This window comes from Anser cygnoides, chromosome 4, assembly GCF_040182565.1.
Source record: "Anser cygnoides isolate HZ-2024a breed goose chromosome 4, Taihu_goose_T2T_genome, whole genome shotgun sequence".
NCBI lineage: Eukaryota > Metazoa > Chordata > Aves > Anseriformes > Anatidae > Anser > Anser cygnoides.
The window spans coordinates 24,819,372-24,836,983 of record NC_089876.1 but is presented as its reverse complement, the minus strand read 5'-3'; the positions used below and the strand labels follow the sequence as shown (position 1 = coordinate 24,836,983).

General features: G+C 42.6%; 1 protein-coding gene across 16 annotated transcripts in view; it reads left to right on the top strand.

The window, feature by feature from the left end:
* Positions 1 to 17,612, top strand: part of APBB2 (amyloid beta precursor protein binding family B member 2) — a 178,149-nt gene that overhangs the window by 98,149 nt on the left and 62,388 nt on the right. For 10 of the 16 annotated variants that reach the window (XM_066995773.1, XM_066995780.1, XM_066995781.1 and 7 more), the window contains 4 exons: positions 9,440 to 9,648; positions 14,137 to 14,199; positions 14,607 to 14,692; positions 14,816 to 14,876. In XM_066995773.1, coding sequence (XP_066851874.1) covers positions 9,440 to 9,648; positions 14,137 to 14,199; positions 14,607 to 14,692; positions 14,816 to 14,876 — 419 coding nt within the window. The remainder of the gene's footprint in view (positions 1 to 9,439; positions 9,649 to 14,136; positions 14,200 to 14,606; positions 14,693 to 14,815; positions 14,877 to 17,612) is intronic. The other 6 variants (XM_048072963.2, XM_048072965.2, XM_048072964.2 and 3 more) reach the window with 3 other exon arrangements.

Below are 17,612 nucleotides of genomic sequence, written 5' to 3'. Positions count from 1 at the left end.
GCTTATAATCTCTTGAGTCACAGCACAATGCACGCTCACCATGGATTTGGAGCAAGCTAGAGGTAGACTCTGCTGGGTGCTGACCTATTGTTATTTTTTCAAGCAAAAGCTTTTGCCACCTAGTGGAAAAAAACTAGCACTTCAACTAAGCAAGAAACCCACTCGTATTGGTCATATACAAAGTGTATTTACATGCATGGATAACTTGCTAAAACAGTAGCGGATTATTCTAATTTCATGTGGAATTTAAAAGCAGAACTCTTCCGAGGTGATGGAGCATTTTGTTCACGTGTTATCTAGGGCTGTATCTCATTTAAGCACAAAGCTGGTGAACAAAGGGTGTTCGTTTGCGTGCTGCTCTCTTCCTTGGGCTCCTTTTCGCTCCACTGTGTCTGCTGCTGGGCTTGGGCAGCATGCTTTGAGTGTCTCAGTGCTGGGTTGACCCCAGCTGGCAGCCACGCCACTGCTCACCTCCCAGCAGGATGGGGAAGGGATCAGAAGGGCAAAACCAAGAAGTCAAGATGAAGACGGTTTAATAAGTGAAGGAAAACAATGAATCAAGTGATGCAGAAGCTTTTGCAAGAGCTGTAGGATGTGCCCCCACTAGAGCGCCTTCAAGCAGTGATTCACCAGCCTTTGCTGAGGTGCTCCATCCTCGTGCCACTTGTTTCCCAGTGCCTTGCTGTGCCACCATCGCTCCATCCTCCTCCTCCTCCTCCTCCCCGCAGGTGGGGTGAGCCTTCCCAGATCATGGCTTGCTTCTTCCTGGACCACAGCTTCTGCCACAGCAGCCCTTCAGGGCACCCCCAAGTCTCATTTCCTACCTCTGCCAGACTCTGGTTTTGTGGCTGGCTCTTTCTTGTTAACCAATGGGTTAGTCCTCCTGTTCTGACCTATTCTGGTCCATTTTCCTGTAGGGAGCACATGGACATTTCCTTGCGGTGTCTCTGAGGCACTTTTCCTTGCTACTTCTATTAGTAACAGCTCCTGTAAGCACAAGCAGAGGGGCTGGTTCCTCGCAGCTTCACCTCCAGCCCTCAGGCCGTGTTCCCCCTCTACAGAGACCTCGCAGAGCCCCTGAATTCTCCCTTTTACCCAGGACAGGCGGTACTGTCCTGGATATTCATCCAGAGCCACCATCAACGAATATCTCAAGGACCCCAAAGCTTTCTTCCCCCATATCCTTCCACGATCCTACAGAGTGAAGACAGAAACAGGGCTGTGCACGCACGTCCTCTAGGCAGATGCTGTAGGTTGGGGCTTTCTTGCCCCATGGTTTCACGGGCTCCTGTTAAACAGGAAAACTGCCTGAGCAGTAATTCCCCAAGCCTATCTCCATCCCTCTTTGGAAGGTGTAGCTTTTCCTCTCTTCAAGTCACTTGCCCTTGGTTTTCGTCTGTTATTGTGTGGCGACTTTGGTTCTTATGTCAACAGCTTAGGTTTTGGTGGTTGAAAGGCAGAAGGTGCCAGGCAGGACCTGCAAACAAGTGGGTTTAACGCTTTTTTTTCTTCCCTCTGAATGTTGACTAATCTGCTTTCCTCTCTCTTCCCTCAGATTAGTCATCTCTGCTTGAATGCCTTGTGTGCCTGTAGTAACTCATTATTTATATAGCAGGACAAAGATCACATCATATTTTAAAAAACCTATTAAGAGAGAACAGCACAAGCACTTCATCCCAAGCTTCCGTAGGATTTCTAAATCATCAGCCTTTTCTGGCAATGGTTTATATCACAGGTGGCCAAAACGGCAGCTCCTTTTGGCACGGATCGTGCCTGGGTACGGGTATGCCTGTACACCTTGCAGCACCATTTCCCGAACCCGTTTGGAAATCTCCCTCCTCTGAGCTCCCGAAAGGCAGGCGGCTGGCTCAGCGGTCCTGCGAGGAGGAGGACGGGGTTGTCATGCCAACCAGCTGCATGCTGCGAGGAAAGATGACACCGAATGACCGGCTTCTGCCTGTTTATCACTCCTCGTCGAGCAACGCTCCCCAAATTAGGCAGGCTTGCTTGATTTATAACCCCTCGTCCCAGTGACTTGCGGTTCTGCCGCGTTTGTTTCTGAGATAACCCTCGAGCCTCTCGCGGCGATGCTCGGACCTGCTACCTGCTGACCATCGCTGCTGTGAATTACGAGGACGGGTGGTACCATCAGCAGTGCTGTAATGCCTGTGGAGAGAGCAGAAAATTTGTCTTCTGGGTGTGTTTGGTTGTCAAACCCGAGCAGCTGAACCTCGCGCATTGAGCCTGCTACAGGAAATGCATGGGATAAAAACGTTCAGGGGCAGTGTTCTTTCTGTCGTGCTGTTTAATGGAGGGTGCTCGTTTATTTTTGCCTTCACTCATTAATTCAACGTCTTCCTGTCCCTTCCGATGCCTTTCTTGATCTTCAGTGTGAACATGGGGTAGGCAGAGGGGGGAATGAATACGCTTCCTTTAGGGTCAAATGCCAAATCTGCTGAAATCAGTGGGATCTTCTCAAGAAAATTGAGTTTGTGGTTTTTGTTTGTTGTTTTTCCTTTGTTTAGGCCCAGGAGATAGAAGGAAAACATTTTTTATTTCAAGATCCTAGAAGCTCTGAAGAGGAAGAAATGCTTTCCCCCACCCCCCTCATTTTTAATAAAGCCTTTCTATCCTTTCTGTCATTTTTAATAAAATCTGTCTTTCCCACTTCCCTATTCTCCTTGCGTGCCCAGAAGTACAGTATCTGCAACACACACATCACGTTATGAGCCTGCTCTTTCCTTATGCTTTCACCCCAGCAACGAAGGAAGCCATCAGATTTTATGCAGTGGTTTCCCACTGCTGCCTGAACGCTGGGACAGCACGCTGTTGGATCTTGTCCCCATCCCGTTGTTCGCAATTTTTGCCATTAGGAACTTTGCTGCAGATCTTTTACTTTAAAATGAGCCTTCATAGTTTGAATTCCTTTGTGTACAATGTATTTGCTGGGATGGGAGCAATGGAAGGGCCAGAGACTGAAAAAATGGATTTGTGGATTTACTGGTGGCCAGATTACTTTTCTAGATTTGGAGAAATCTGACCGTGTCCCTGTTTGGACCATCGTGCTTCCAGCCTGGACACTGAACGCTCCTTTTCTTTTCAATTAACCTTTCTATGTGGAAATATGCTTTTGAGAGTGGTAGGTAATCAAAGTCTAGATCAAGTCCTGCAGTTGGATGGTATCCCTTTTCTGTGGAGGATTATTTTAGGAAGAGCCGATACAAAACAAGAATTGAGAGAGCTAAACCAGGAGTACCTACTTTCTGAAAGGAGAAAAGTGAGATCTCTCATCTTTATCTTCGCACAGTATGGGTATTTTATTTCCTAACCTATTTAGATAATGAGGATCAAGTGCTTGCAGGTATTGTCGGGCCTTGCGGGCACGCGGTCTCACTGGGTCGTTCAGCTGCCACACAGTGAAAGGAGTGACAGAAAATCAAGCCCTTCTAGTGATTCCAGTGGAGCTGCATTTGCTTCAGCTGGTGACTGCGTTTACATCATCAGCTGCTTCCAGGTACAAGAAATGATGGCCATGGAAGTGAATCCCTTAAAAAAAAAAAAATTAGTCACTGACTTTTGTCTCCATCCACAGCGCCGTGTTTATCATCACCACCAAGTTTTCATTGAAATGGAGATAACACCTAGCTGCTGCTTTTATCCATCTTTGATTGGTTTATCTAAAGGAAAACAGAAAAGGTGCTTCTAGTCTATTTTAAATTATTTTTTATGTTCACGTACGGTTCCCTTGCCAGTGCATTTTTCCCTGAGGTATCAATTATCAGATTTTCTTTGTATCACGAAATGCGATCTTTTTCTTCCAGGCCTAAGCGACCTGTAAATATACCAGTCGTCTTCCTCTACCTTACCTCTGGAAAGGGAAGGAGCTAGATTGTTTTTTCCAGCCAGGAGTGCTGAGATTTGCTACTGAACTGAGGTGGTATTTCTAGCCTTTGTCAAGAAGAGATCCAGGTTTATTTAATTTCTCACAAACACAGTGCCATACTGCCTGATTTTCAGTACTGGGCTGGTGATAAATCAACTGATGACAGTGGTGGGTGAAGTATTTGGCTTGTTTTATACTGATAAATACCAACTTTACAAGGGACAGGGGCGATACTGGATTACTGGGTAGCAGAATGTGGTCCACAGGAAATCAAGTGTATGGCTGATGTTCCCCTATTTCACCTTTGTTGTAGCACCAGATCATCCTTGATTGAACATTTTACTTCAGTATAGATCTTTCTTAAAAAAAATATATATATAACGAACTTTAACACAACTTAGTCTTTAATTAACAAATATTGTGCTGCACCTTTGCATTCCTGCTCTTCTAGAAATTTCCTCCAGAGCTCCAGCCAGTTTCTTCCAGTCTGCGTTTGTTTCTAAGCGACTTGCCTGGGTTTCCACTGAAAGTAGTTCCTAGCTCTGCCTGCAGAAGGCCTGAACTAGTTAAAAGCTGCTCCTGCTTCATGGCACTTGGCCTCTTAGCAGTTATGAAACATCCGCAAATGACACACCGACAGCAAACAGCGCCAGCAGAGTCAGGAGCAGCAGCTGGAAGGCTGCGCTGCGTTGGGGTTCAGGGCGTACTGTTTGCATCTGTTGTGGTGCCACCGATAAGACCCGCGCTCGGTGAGCGCTCCCCTGCCCTCGCGTGGGGTGACTGCTGCGAGGGAATGGTCGCGTCTGCGGCAGTGCCAAAGGAGGGAGAAGCAAATGGCCTCCATTTACTGCACAAGTTTGTCTGCTCTGAAGGATCTTGCTGAATGGTAATCGAACGAGGGCTAGAGTGATTTGTAATGGCAGCGATTTGATTAATATTCTTTTTCCCCTGAAACAGCAATGAAATAAATGCTGAAAGTACTACTGTGGCAAAAGAACCTCCTCACCAATTGCATATACTTGTCAGGAAAATGTATTCTTTGTTACCATCTCTTTTCAGTATCATAACACTGTTTTCCTAGATCAGCACCAGATAACCTATTAAATTAAATTATATTAATAAAATAGTTTTAATTTGATATAAAAATGTAATTACTAAGTTTTCTAATTGCTGTGCCGGACTTAATGCCTGAACTGTAGCTACAGCATGGAATTTATTAGTGCTCTCTGTCAGGTAACTGGCAGAGGCCGACATTTGGAAAAGGGAGTTACAAGCAGCAGCATAGTACACTATATGGGCTTTATTGTATCTTCTTCAGAATGCAAAATGTGTTCACAAAGCTCTCCTAGCCAGAATTACCAGCTAAATGTATTTGTCTTTATGGAGGTTTCAAAGATCTGCTGCCTTGTGTGAACCTGCGTGGCTTAGGTAAAGATAGAGCTCATTCTTTTGTGCAGTTGTGCAATGGTTGCTTCTCAAAGCTGTCTTTCCACTGATCGGAATTTGAATCTTTCTTGCTGTAGAGAGACAAGCTATAGAGGTAATATGAAGCCAGGTTTCTTAAACTCAGTAAAACTCAATATTTTTTTATTTTCCTTTATATTTTGTCAATATTTTCCTGCAGTTCAGCTACAGTGGCTTTCCCTTACGCTGTTTCAGAATGGTTTTTCTTACTCCTGTTGCTTTATGCATTTCATGCAAGAAGCCTCTTCCAGTATAGCCTTTTAGGAGGTCCTGGCTTTCTGTAATATGCATGGAAAATAAACCAACCGTGGTACAAAAGGACACACGTTTTCTTGAATTGTCTTCTAATTTTGTTTTATAAGCCATGCTTTTAATGTTATCAGAACAACAACAATTTCCAAAAACGGATGCTTTATGAGCACACATAGTCCTGTTTCTTTGAGCATATCTGTGCTTTTTGTTTCTCACTGTGATGGGCGTGCTTCTGTTTTACAGAAAATTTTCAGTTATTAGTTTCACAAAAAGTCTTTCTAGAGGGAGTGTGTTGACCTTTTCTGGCCTTACATCTGCCTTTTGGAAGGCACGGTTGTACCATATGTCATCAAGATATAAGAGTTCGTATTGGCAGTCTGCGGTTACTGGTATATGGAGTCAAAGCCAGAACCTTTCATCAGCAAATCAGTGCAGAGACCAGAAGGAAGTGTTCCTGTGTAATATTTTAAGCTCCAAAACCTTGGAGGCACAAAAGGTATTCTCAGTTTCGGATGAAGTTCTGGGTGTTTGGTTATATTTTCTCTTGGTTTTGTTACATGCAAGTTGCCTGATGCCAAGTGAACAGAATTGGCTTGAATAGATACAGATACCTGCTTCCTTTCTCCCTTGTCTTGTGGCTGGCACTTTCCCTTTTACAAGAAAATTGGGACTGAAAGGACCGTTGGGTGTAGGAGGGTATCAGTGTGGTGCCTTCATGTTTCATGTGCCCTGGTAAGGAACCATTTTTACAGCGGCCCATGCAAGAAATAGTAGACTTTCTGACTCAAAGTCATGCTATTTAACGAGGTCTTTGGGATTCAGCGCAAAAATATTTTACTACCTAAAATTCCATATTGAAGTAAACAACATGTGTTGGTGTCCTGTAGTAGGTCTCTGGTGCCACAGTGCGTCCCCCTGCCCTGTCAGATTCTGTTTATATGTTGACTCTTACTTCCAGCTCTCATGTGCTGTATCTCTTGCGATGGTTCATTGCCTTTGACTTGCACGATGAATGCTTTCATCTCCAAGAGCAATCACTGAACTAGGCAGGTTTTCTAGTTCATGCTGGTAGTAACTCGTAGTTCGTGAAAAGGTTAGCCCTGTCAGGCCGCCTGCCCCGAGTGTGTTCACAAACAGGCTGTAGGTGGAGGGCACACTGAGGTTTTCCAAGGAGGTTTGCACAGCTTTTGTTCCCTTAACTGACTGGTTTGGCAAATAGTGGTTCGGTGTGAACACACGGGGTCTGGCTTCATCCTGTTCAGCCGTGTTCATCGCGTGGTCCGAGCCCAGTACCTCTGCGCGAGGAGTACCCGGACACGAGCAATGAGTGTCTCACCCACAGACATACATCGTGGTTTCGTGTGGGAAATACAGCTCTTTGAATGTCCTGGGCTGTATTGGTTGGAAGAATTTTGTTTAGGTCTGTCTGGTACTGTTATTACAATAAGTAAGTTGATTGTTTCCTCTGCATCTTGGGTTGATTGGTTTGAAAGAAATAATTTAATGCAGCCATAGCATACACTTTGCTAACTATATGTGTAAATACATGTGTACACGGTTATATCTGTATAACAGGGACAGAAGCAGTGTCTACCTTAAAGCGAAGAGAAGGCATTCCATGTCATGGCAATGTTGGAGTATGTTTAATACCATAAACTGTATGAACCTGAACTAATCTGAAATTCTCCTCTCTGTATAACAAAGGCTTATTATTTTCCTGTTCCAGCATGCACTGAAAGGCCCAATATGTATGTTTTGTGAACACTGGCGTTATTGTGATATTTCGGAATTCCATGGACCAGTTATTTAAATTTACCCATGTGTATACAGACTTGCAGATGTCACCACACAAACTTTGGTGTGATATTTAGACATTCAGTATTTGTACCTGGCAGTTTTTGCCTGATTTGGTCAAATTACTGAAAGTGTTTTGCTTTTATTTTATTTTTGTATGGTTGGGAAAAATGCAGGTAAGCTGTTCGACTGGAAGAATAAAACGTGCAAGACTGAAGGTGAATGGGGCTTTAGAGCATGTAAGACCTTGGAGTCAGGAACTACATGGGTGAATGCAGTAGAGACTATAGAGGGGGGCATATAGAAGTGGGTGTTCACTATACTTGGGAGTTTTTGGAGTTGATTATTTGAATGTCACTGTTTTCAGATATTGGGCCATGAATTGTGGTCTGTGAGGCTCATTATTGAATTTAAGTGTAATGATGCTGTCATGTTTCTTCTCTGCAGAGCTTTCTAAGGTTAGTCTTGAAGCTGTAAATCAGTAACTTAAGAACTGTAAGTAGCTTTGTGGGAGAAATAACCTGGGTTATGTCACAAAGTGTAAGAGTCAGAGCAGGTTATCATGCTGTTTGTGTGTGTGCAAGTGCATAAACATGGATAGCAGAAATGAGAGGGATTCAGAAATGGGCAACAGAAGTGCTAAAGCACTTAAGAGACTTGAGGTCAGACTAACAAGAAACTTTTAATTCAAAAAAGACATGAAAGAGATATAAAACAGTATAAATCAGGATATTAAGGTGTTCTGTTTTCTTTTCCTGTTGGCTCTTTTTTCACAGTAAATGCAAGAAAACGTTCTGTAAAATGTGTTGTCCGTTAGTTTTAAATTATTGACCTCCCATTAGCTTCCATAAATTTAATAGGAGTCAAAATAATGGAACGTTTCTCCTATCAGCTTCAGAACAATTTCCTAAACAAATTCCAGTGCTTCTGACGGGGTGGACTTCTTCCCCGGTCAGGTTATTCATCTGCCCTCCACTCTGGGTGTTTTGAGGACTGTCTTTGAAGGTTGGAAAAGTTGCTGGAGTAGATGAGCCACTGCTCCTTGGTACGGTGCTTTTTTTCCTTTCCTTTTTTTTTTTCTTTCTCTTCTCTCACTAGCTCAGTTCATAGTGCCAGTATCAGTCCTTGTCACGTCTGCTCGAGTGCTGGTGAAATGTCCAGGAGGGTACTTGTCTTTCCCTGCAGCTTGGCAGTTCTTGGAGTACAGCATAGCAGCTGGTTGATAGCACTAAACGTAAGGACACCTCCAAAGCAGTTTAGATGCGAGGTTTAGAAGAGCACTGGCTCCCTTCCCAGCCTCTGAAAAGCACATATCCCTCAGAAGACAGTTGTCCCTGTGGTGTGCACACAGGTGATGCCCCTGCCTTTCTAAAGAGCACCATGTTTCCACTGGTGACATCTCTTATATGCATCTGTAATCCCATATTAGTCTGGGAATGTCTCAGATCATGATATGAATTGCTGGCCCGTCCTTAAATTAATAGGAGATTTGCCAGAAGAGCCAGCATATCATCCCTGCGTTAGCACTGTTGGTGAGTTTTGTTTTTTTCCTACCCCACTATAAAAGCAATTCAGAACAGTATGTTTGTGACAGTCATGGTCATGTATAAAATGATCAGTCTGTTCTTTTATTCACATGGTTTTGAGCAAGCAGTCTCTTGGATGTTGCCAGTAAAGCCAGTGCAGGTTGTCCAATTGTTTTATTGTTTTATTTGTTTGTTATTTTGTTGGTGAAGCTAAACCTTATTAGAAGAACTAGTTTATCTGATGGCATTAGGTAACCCCCATATTGGAATAGCTCTTTGGTAAGATTTCCCTCTCTTCGTAGGCTAATTGAAGCCATGCAGGCTTTGTCACCATATTGTGAGACTCAATTATTCACTGAGTTTTTCTGGTATTCATTTTCACAAGAGCAGTACATCAGCAGGACCTGCTGTGCATTGTTTGCATCACGGGGAATGCCCATGAAAAAACTGCTCATATCTTCATAACATTGATTCATTTTCTTTTTTCTTTTTTTTTTTCTTTTTCTTTCTCTGTTCCCAGCAGATATATGGAGTGATCAATCATTTCAGACAGACCCCGACTTACCACCTGGCTGGAAAAAGATCAATGACATTGCTGGGATCTACTACTGGCACATACCAACAGGAACAACTCAATGGCAACGTCCGGTGTCCATTCCAACAGATCTCCAGGGCTCACGGAAAGGATCACTTGGTTCCATTACTCCATCCCCTACTCCAGAAACTGAGGTAACACACTGTCCTGCTATGTGCTACATACTACAAAAAGTTACGTCAATTTTTTTTGAAGTTGCAGGTTGTTACCTAAAGTGAACTTTAGAATATGGGGCCTAATATTATCCCAAAGCATAGCTATTTGTTGATATGTGATATATTGATGTATATTTTGTACTAGCTGTGCCTCATGAAGCATCCTAAACCTTGAATGTGTAGTATGAAATCAGACACCTCACATAAATTACCTAGTATGTGATTGATGTGAAATGATAGTAGTTCTCTAGCATGTGCTGAAGCATTACTCCATTATATGGGTACAGGATACGTAAAATTTCTGCATGTTATAGCAGTCTTTTTTTGCTAGACTCTTTGTAATTATATCTTCTTTCTGTTTCACGTGGTAGGAGTAGCACACAAAGATACCTGAGTCATCATTTGAGGCACCAGTTCCTTTACAGGGTAGTTTCTATTAACTAAACGTCAAATATTCTCAAGTATAAGCCTCTTAACATCCCATGAGTACAAAATATCTGCACAAGTGGATCACTGTGTTGCAGTCGGTCTTTAACTAAAAACAGAAAGAAACATGCTCTTTTCTTCCACATGGGCTGAAAGAGCAATAGATGATACAGCCTCTTAAAATAATCCTTGTAGGCACAATCCAGAAGGTTGATTGATGTCATATATGTAGAAATATAAAATAAATCCTCAGAAAGAAGAGTATGCTTCAAAAAGTGCTATCACTTTAGTTTTAGAAGTTGGGAAGATTTTTGTGGACTGGAGTACTAACACTATCAAATTATTTTGAAATGTAATTTTTTTTTGTACTAACCTTTCAGAAGAATGTGCACAGTTTTTACAGAATCAATGGAAGTCTTTGTACTAGCTTTGGTTTTTGGATCAGGCAATCCTTGATTTTTATTTATTTTTTAAATGTATTTAGATATGACATTTCTTCTGTTCTTGATTTTGTTGATACATGAACCAAAAGAACTTAAATGAAAGCTGAGAGCAGTTAAGGACATCCAAGTATGTATTACAGTCTTGACCCTTATCCCAGATAGGCTTAAACATGTACGTTCTTGTTCTTTATTTCAGAAGGAATGCTCCCACATGTTCATAAATGTTAATCATAAGGTTACAAACCTAACCACAACATTTCAGTTACAGTTCACAGTCGAGCTCCTGTGGAATGCACTGTGCACCAAACACATTGGAAATTATTTCTGAGAGGTTCATGGAGAAAGACAGCAATTTGCATCAGTCATGTAGAGAACATGAAAAATACCCAGAAATGCTGAATGTAGAGTGCTGCACATTCTTCCAGTATAAATTCCTGGAATGTTTAAGTGAGGGATATAACTTCACCATTAAGTATTTCTTGTACTGTAGGATATGGACAACAGGGCTTCAATTTGTAAGTTAGAGATGTCTTTCAAGAGCCCCCAGAAATCAGTTTGGTTGGCAAAACTGCAGAGGGAGAATGCGTATATTCGTTTGAAGTATTTTTCTACCCCTGTTTAAAATGCCTTTACACTGAAAACGTCAGACCTGCTGGTAATGTGGCAGGTATACCTTTAACCTTTTATCATTTTGTTTGCTTTAAAAAGAGAATCGTTTGTCATTATAAATAATGATAATTCTCAGCATTACCATCAAGAGTATGAAGCGTAGGAATTGTAACAACACGGATTTTAATACAGTGCAGATGTATAAAATAATACATTTGAGGAGTTATTCTAAAACGCGGTATATGTGAGTACACAGTAGGCTCATTTAGGTTTTGATGTGAAAGTGCTAATGCAGTGAAGAATTTGATTCAGCCGCACTGTATGCATGTGCAGATCTTTGGCAGCATCAAGACCATACACTGCAGTTTAAAAGATGATGCAGAAAATAAGCAAGTCTCTAATATTTATATTAATATGATAATATCATATGGTTATCTAAATTGTAGGTACAGGCCAAAGCATTTGTTTCTCGAGGGTTTTGCATTTGTTTATAAGCTTCTAACATACCATTATTTAAATAATACTGATTTTTTTTTTTTTTTTGACTTAGACATTACCTAAGATAACATTGCCCTAAAATACCAGCAGACTGATAGGATTAATCTGGTAATTTGTGGTCTGGCCAACCTGACACGTCACAAAAGATGTGGATTTTGATCTAGGATAGGGGCTCCCAAGCATCTTTATCCTGGTGCTGCCACTGGCAGCAGCAACTGTGGTGGACGGGTTCCAGCTCGAAGTTGGAGCACGTGGGAGCTGTGCTTTGCTGGTTCCCACAGAGCTGTTGGAAGCCTGTGCTCTGAGCTCGGCTGCTTTGGAAGGGCTCTTTTAGCTCGTTCCCATGTGCTGGAATTTGTGTTGCTTTCTTCTGAAAAGGTTGGGGAAACTGAGGTTTTAGAGGGATGGAAGTCTATAATCTAGGATTGAAGCATGGGTAGCATTTCTTACCTGTCCCAGTAGGCTTCCATGAGTCCCTAAAAGTCTTTTTATCCTTTTCACATTTTTCTGTGAAGCATCACGTGCTAGACCTGAGATGAGTTTATTTGGGCTATTTCAGCTTTTGGGTTTGTCAAATAAACATTTAGAAACACTTTCTTTTTTCTTTTTCCCAGACTAATGTTATTTTCACCCTTTTCTTGTTCCTTCTTTTTATTTTATTATTTTTATTTTGAACTTTGTGCCCCTGTCTCTCAAATGATGGGACATACAGAAGCTTTGCTTCATTTGGCAGAAGGTGGCTTACAGCTGAGGGTGGTCAACAAAGATAAAGTCAGTTTTATTCCACACCTTCTTATGGGTATTTAGCACAGAGAATCAGAAAAAATGAGTAGGGAGAAATGATGCCATAATGTGTACAAATGGCAAAAAGGTTTTAAAAGGAAAAAAACAAAAATGTCTTACTTTTGCACGGGCTGCAAAACAATTTTTCTTTACAAGACAATCAGTAAATTTCAATCCAAACCAAGTACGGATTAAGCATTATGCAAAATTTCTGCATATTTAAGAGAAATGCTAATAAATGTTAAATATGGATAACCTGGAGCATTCCCTCCCTTCCTCTGCCTTAAAAGCAGAAAAATGTATTTTGGTTTTGGACAGCTGGTTAAAGTTGCTTTAGTTTTAATTGGCTCTTTTCTCCTCTGTGTCGCTGGATGACTTCCTTTGTAAATCCTCATCTTCTGTGCATTCCCTTCCCAAGGTTAGAGGACATTTTTCTGCCTGTTCCCCATCTCCTGTGCAGAGACAGGGGCCTTAATTTCCAGTAAGAGCTTCTTTGAGGTCCCAGCCCAATTTGGTGACAGTAGTCAGTCTTCTTAAAGTCTGACTCGTCCCAGGCCTGCATCACCTCTAGAAGCTCTTCTGTAGGTAACATAGCTACTAGCAGCTAATAACTAAAAACGAGGGGCTTGGTAGGAAAAGCTAACAACGGCTAAGTAATTCAGAGGTGTGGTTGGGCAGAGTTACTGGTGGGAGTTGTTTTTCTCAAATAATTGCTCCGGGGGGATATCCTGAGAACTGTTCTGAGGTGAGAGGCTCAGAGCTGGGCAGCCTGGGAGGGCTCATCTTGAGAGGGCTGTCAGCTACAGCACTGACTACCCGAGGATTTGGGGCGCTATGAAGAGGGGCGTCTCAGCACCCAAATCTCCTGTCCCACCTGGCTCTTGTTCAGGACTCGGGGGTCCCTGTCCTCATGGGGAAGCAGAGGGACAGCTCCACCATCAGCTGCTCCTCCCAGGCTTTGCAGAGGGCAAACCTCAGGTTGCTGTAGTGCTAAACCCGCTCCTCTGTCTTGACTGCACCAGTGAAGGCCTCCAAAAACTTAAAGAATATTGAATAGAAAATGAGAGGGTTTGGTTTTTTGTTTATTTGGTTGGTTTATTATTTGTTCTGTTTTTGTTTTTAGAGGCTGGTAGACTTTACAAAACTATTTCTTCAGCCAGAAATCCCTCTGTACTCCTTACTAATCCTCCTTCCCTTCACTGTCCATTTCTTGTGCTTTTTCTCTAGAAAGTATTTGATCTTTACCTTGTATGTACCTTATCCTTGTATATATCGTTGTGTTTCAGTATACCTAGTTCCAGTAGTGTTAGTCTTCTAACAAATGTGCCAATCAAATGGAAATCCTAATGTTTCCCCTTAATTGCTGTTTATCAAAGGCTGTAGCAGCTGTGGCCAACATTCATATTCAGATTCATTTTGCTTGCTTTTAAGATCATAGTTAAAGAGTAATTTCATTGTCCGTTCCTAATTTATATTAACTTCCCTTGTTTCAATCATTTGTTTTGGTAAGTAACTGTTAGAGGCATGTCTTCTCTCCCCTTTCCTCCAAATGCCACGATACAGTAATTAGCTGAAGTTTGAGGTGATCTGTTCCCTAACCCATCCTGTAAATATCAATGCTAACAACGGTGTCTTGTGTTTTTTTTCTTTTTCTTTTTTCTTTTTTTTATCAATGTGCTTCTTCCTGTGTGAATAATTATGTGTCTAGAAACAGCCATGGAGTGATTTTGCTGTACTGAATGGGGGAAAGATTAATAGTGACATTTGGAAGGCAAGTATATTGTCAGATTTTAGAACCTTTAATACTATTACCCTTGTTTTTTGCATGGCAGTGGCTGTTTTTTTCCCCTTTTATTTTTCCATGAATGTCATTCATAACCTAGGCTGAAGTGAATGGGGGTACTGCTAGGGACGTCTAGCTCACAAACATGCTGCTTTTTCTGATCTTTCCACTTGGAATGGATTCAGTCTAAACTTGCAGGGCAACTGCCATGAAGTAATGAATAAGATGCCTGCACTGAACGAAATGCAGCTTGAGACTATGTATGCATGCCTCTTTTCAACTTCAGCCAGAAATACTATCGCTTCTTTGCAGGGAGGATTTAATTTCCCTTTGAAATAAGAACTAACGTGGTGGTGTCTTTAATACTATACTGACAATGCTACCTTTATCTCTAGGATCTGCATGCAGCCACTGTGAACCCAGACCCAAGTCTGAAAGAGTTTGAAGGAGCAACGTTGCGCTATGCCTCCTTGAAGCTCAGGTACAGTGACTACAGAAGCCTCTGGAATGACCAGATCCATCTCGTGCTTTGCTGTAATTCTTTTTTTTTGTGTGTGTGTGATTTTAAGGTTGATTTTTTTGTTTATTTTTTTTTCTGTAACAGAAATGCTCCTCAATCTGATGATGATGATTCCTGTAGCATCAACAGTGATCCAGAAGCCAAGGTCTGTAACAAGATACACAAAATGGCATAATGATTAAAAATTTGCAATTGTGAACACAACTTGGCATGCTGCAGAATGTCTCCTTGGTTGCGAAGTTAAATACACTCCTCCTTTTGGCACAATGTAGATTGACCATTCAAGACTTGTTCCATCAAAGAAGTTTGCAGATTTGCTTCATTCAGTTTGGCCAGGAAAGTGTGACAGTGTTACAGCTGAAGATTCTACTGTCCAGAAGTAAGAAATGACCCCTTGCACAACCAAGCAAGTCTTCTGTCCTAAATATGAGAGGGATCTGTAGTTTGTCATGGCTGGATAGCTTCCTGGGGCTTTCTGTGACAGCGTTTGTTCTGTATTCTAAAGTCGGTCCCCTTTTTAAATACTCTTGTTCGTGTGGCTTCTGGAATTCTCAGCTAGTACCAGGGAATTTGCTTTTTTAGAACAAGGAACTTTGTATTTTAGAGAACAGAGAATGCAATTTAGTTTGAGGATAAAATTTGTAAAGAAAAATGAGACTACTATGTGAGCAAGTACCATAACTGAATCAGGGCCTTTACTGATGTAAACTAAACTTTTTGAGGGGAAAGAAGTAGCAGAAGGATTTGAATGCTTGCATACACATCTCCAGATTTGTCTTGTTGACAGTTTTGCCATGTGCTTGCATCCATTTTTAAGGATGTATGTGAAATGCTATAATTGGAAATCCAAGTAATTTCAATAAGTGTTTTGGCTGTGCCATGTAACTGCAGTGACTGACAGGAGCAGAAGCTACTTATATGCAGAAAGACAGTATGCAACAGATTTAATAATTATAATAGCATTAATGATATATTTTAGGAGAGAAAACAGATTGATCAGGGTACTTAAACGTCTTTGTCATCTTGATTATTTGGCTTGTGATGTTTAAATCAGATGTAAATAAGCGTGCTCCGCTCGGCAGGCTGGCAGTTAAAAAGCAAGGTTTCAGCTGTGCTCCTTACAATGACAGGCACAGTAATGGAGTGGGGGAGTGATGAGCGTTAGGTACCGGTCCTCAGAACCAGAAAGCTGTCCCTTCAAAGATAAGTCTTAGGGTGTGGAAAGCATTGCAGGGAGGCAGTATTTTGATAAGGCTGATTCTTTACCAGGTGGTTTGTGCAGGGTAGGATTAGGGAGCCCTCCTGCACGGGGAACTGTGGCAGTGCTTGTGTGGACAAGGAATACTCGTGTCAGCATCTCCCTCCCTCTCTGGCTAGATCTTTAACTCCAAGCTTTATGGAAGCGATACCCATCCGGTATCTGTGAAATGGGTTGAAGCCAAAAGCTTGTCTGTATCAGCTGTTTTTGTTTCTCCTGTTTAGGCCAAACCATGCTGATGACACTTAAATGAGTAATAGCTGAACGCTGAAACGTTCACAGAAGTGACTGAGAGGAGCAAGGCAAGAAATAGAGGAGGAATTACACATGTACTTTATGTTTTTCTAAATCTCTTGATTCAAAGGACTACCTGTCACTGCCCGATGGGGCTGTTGTGTAGCAGTGACAACGTGTGGCTCTGCCAGTGGGGGTCAGCAGCTTGGGCCTTGCTCGGCAGCACCAGAGGCTGAGTAGAGCTTGCAGCTGCAGCCAAGGAGCTGCTGCACAGCTGTCCTTTGCAGGGACGGGAGATGGTCAGGAAACAACAGGAAGATCCCATTACCTGTGGGATCTTCAATGCTGACATGGGTGGTAAGGGTGTGTGGTAGGTGAATTCCTTGCCTAGCCCATTGTACCCAAAATATTGTGAGTAAAAAGTGTGATAAGATTTGAAACTGATGACCTGACACTTGTATAAGTCAGAATTTTAACCTCTCCTCTGCCACATGACTTGCCTGAACTGTATTTGTTTGAAGCCTGCTTTTGTGTGGCAGCAAGCACAGATTTTTTTCTTTCTTTACAGCCTAGAAGGAAGCTTTTTTTTCACAGATTCACAGATTTCTCTAGGTTGGAAGAGACCTCAAGATCATCGAGTCCAACCTCCGACCTAACACTAAGTACTCCACTAAACCATATCCCTAAGCTCTACATCTAAACGTCTTTTAAAGACCTCCAGGGATGGTGACTCCACCACCTCCCTGGGCAGCCCGTTCCAATGCTTAATAACCCTTTCGGTAAAGAAGTACTTCCTAACATCCAACCTAAAACTCCCCTGTCGCAACTTTAGCCCATTCCCCCTCGTCCTGTCACCAGGCACGTGGGAGAATAGACCAACCCCCACCTCTCTACAGCCTCCTTTCAGGTAACTGTAGAGAGCGATGAGGTCGCCCCTGAGCCTCCTCTTCTCCAGGCTGAACAAGCCCAGCTCCCTCAGCCGCTCCTCGTAAGACTTGTTCTCCAGACCCCTCACAAGCTTGGTCGCCCTTCTCTGGACTCGCTCGAGCACGTCCATGTCCTTCCTGTAGCGAGGGGCCCAAAACTGAACACAGTACTCGAGGTGCGGCCTCACCAGAGCCGAGTACAGGGGCACAATCACTTCCCTCGACCTGCTGGCCACACTGCTTCTTATACAGGCCAGGATGCCGTTGGCCTTCTTGGCCACCTGAGCACACTGCTGGCTCATATTCAGCCGACTATCCACCAATACTCCCAGGTCCTTCTCGGCCAGGCAGCTTTCCAGCCTCTCATCTCCCAGCCTGTAGCTCTGCTTGGGGTTGTTGCAGCCCAGGTGCAGGACCCGGCACTTGGCCTTGTTGAACTTCATGCAGTTGACCTCAGCCCATC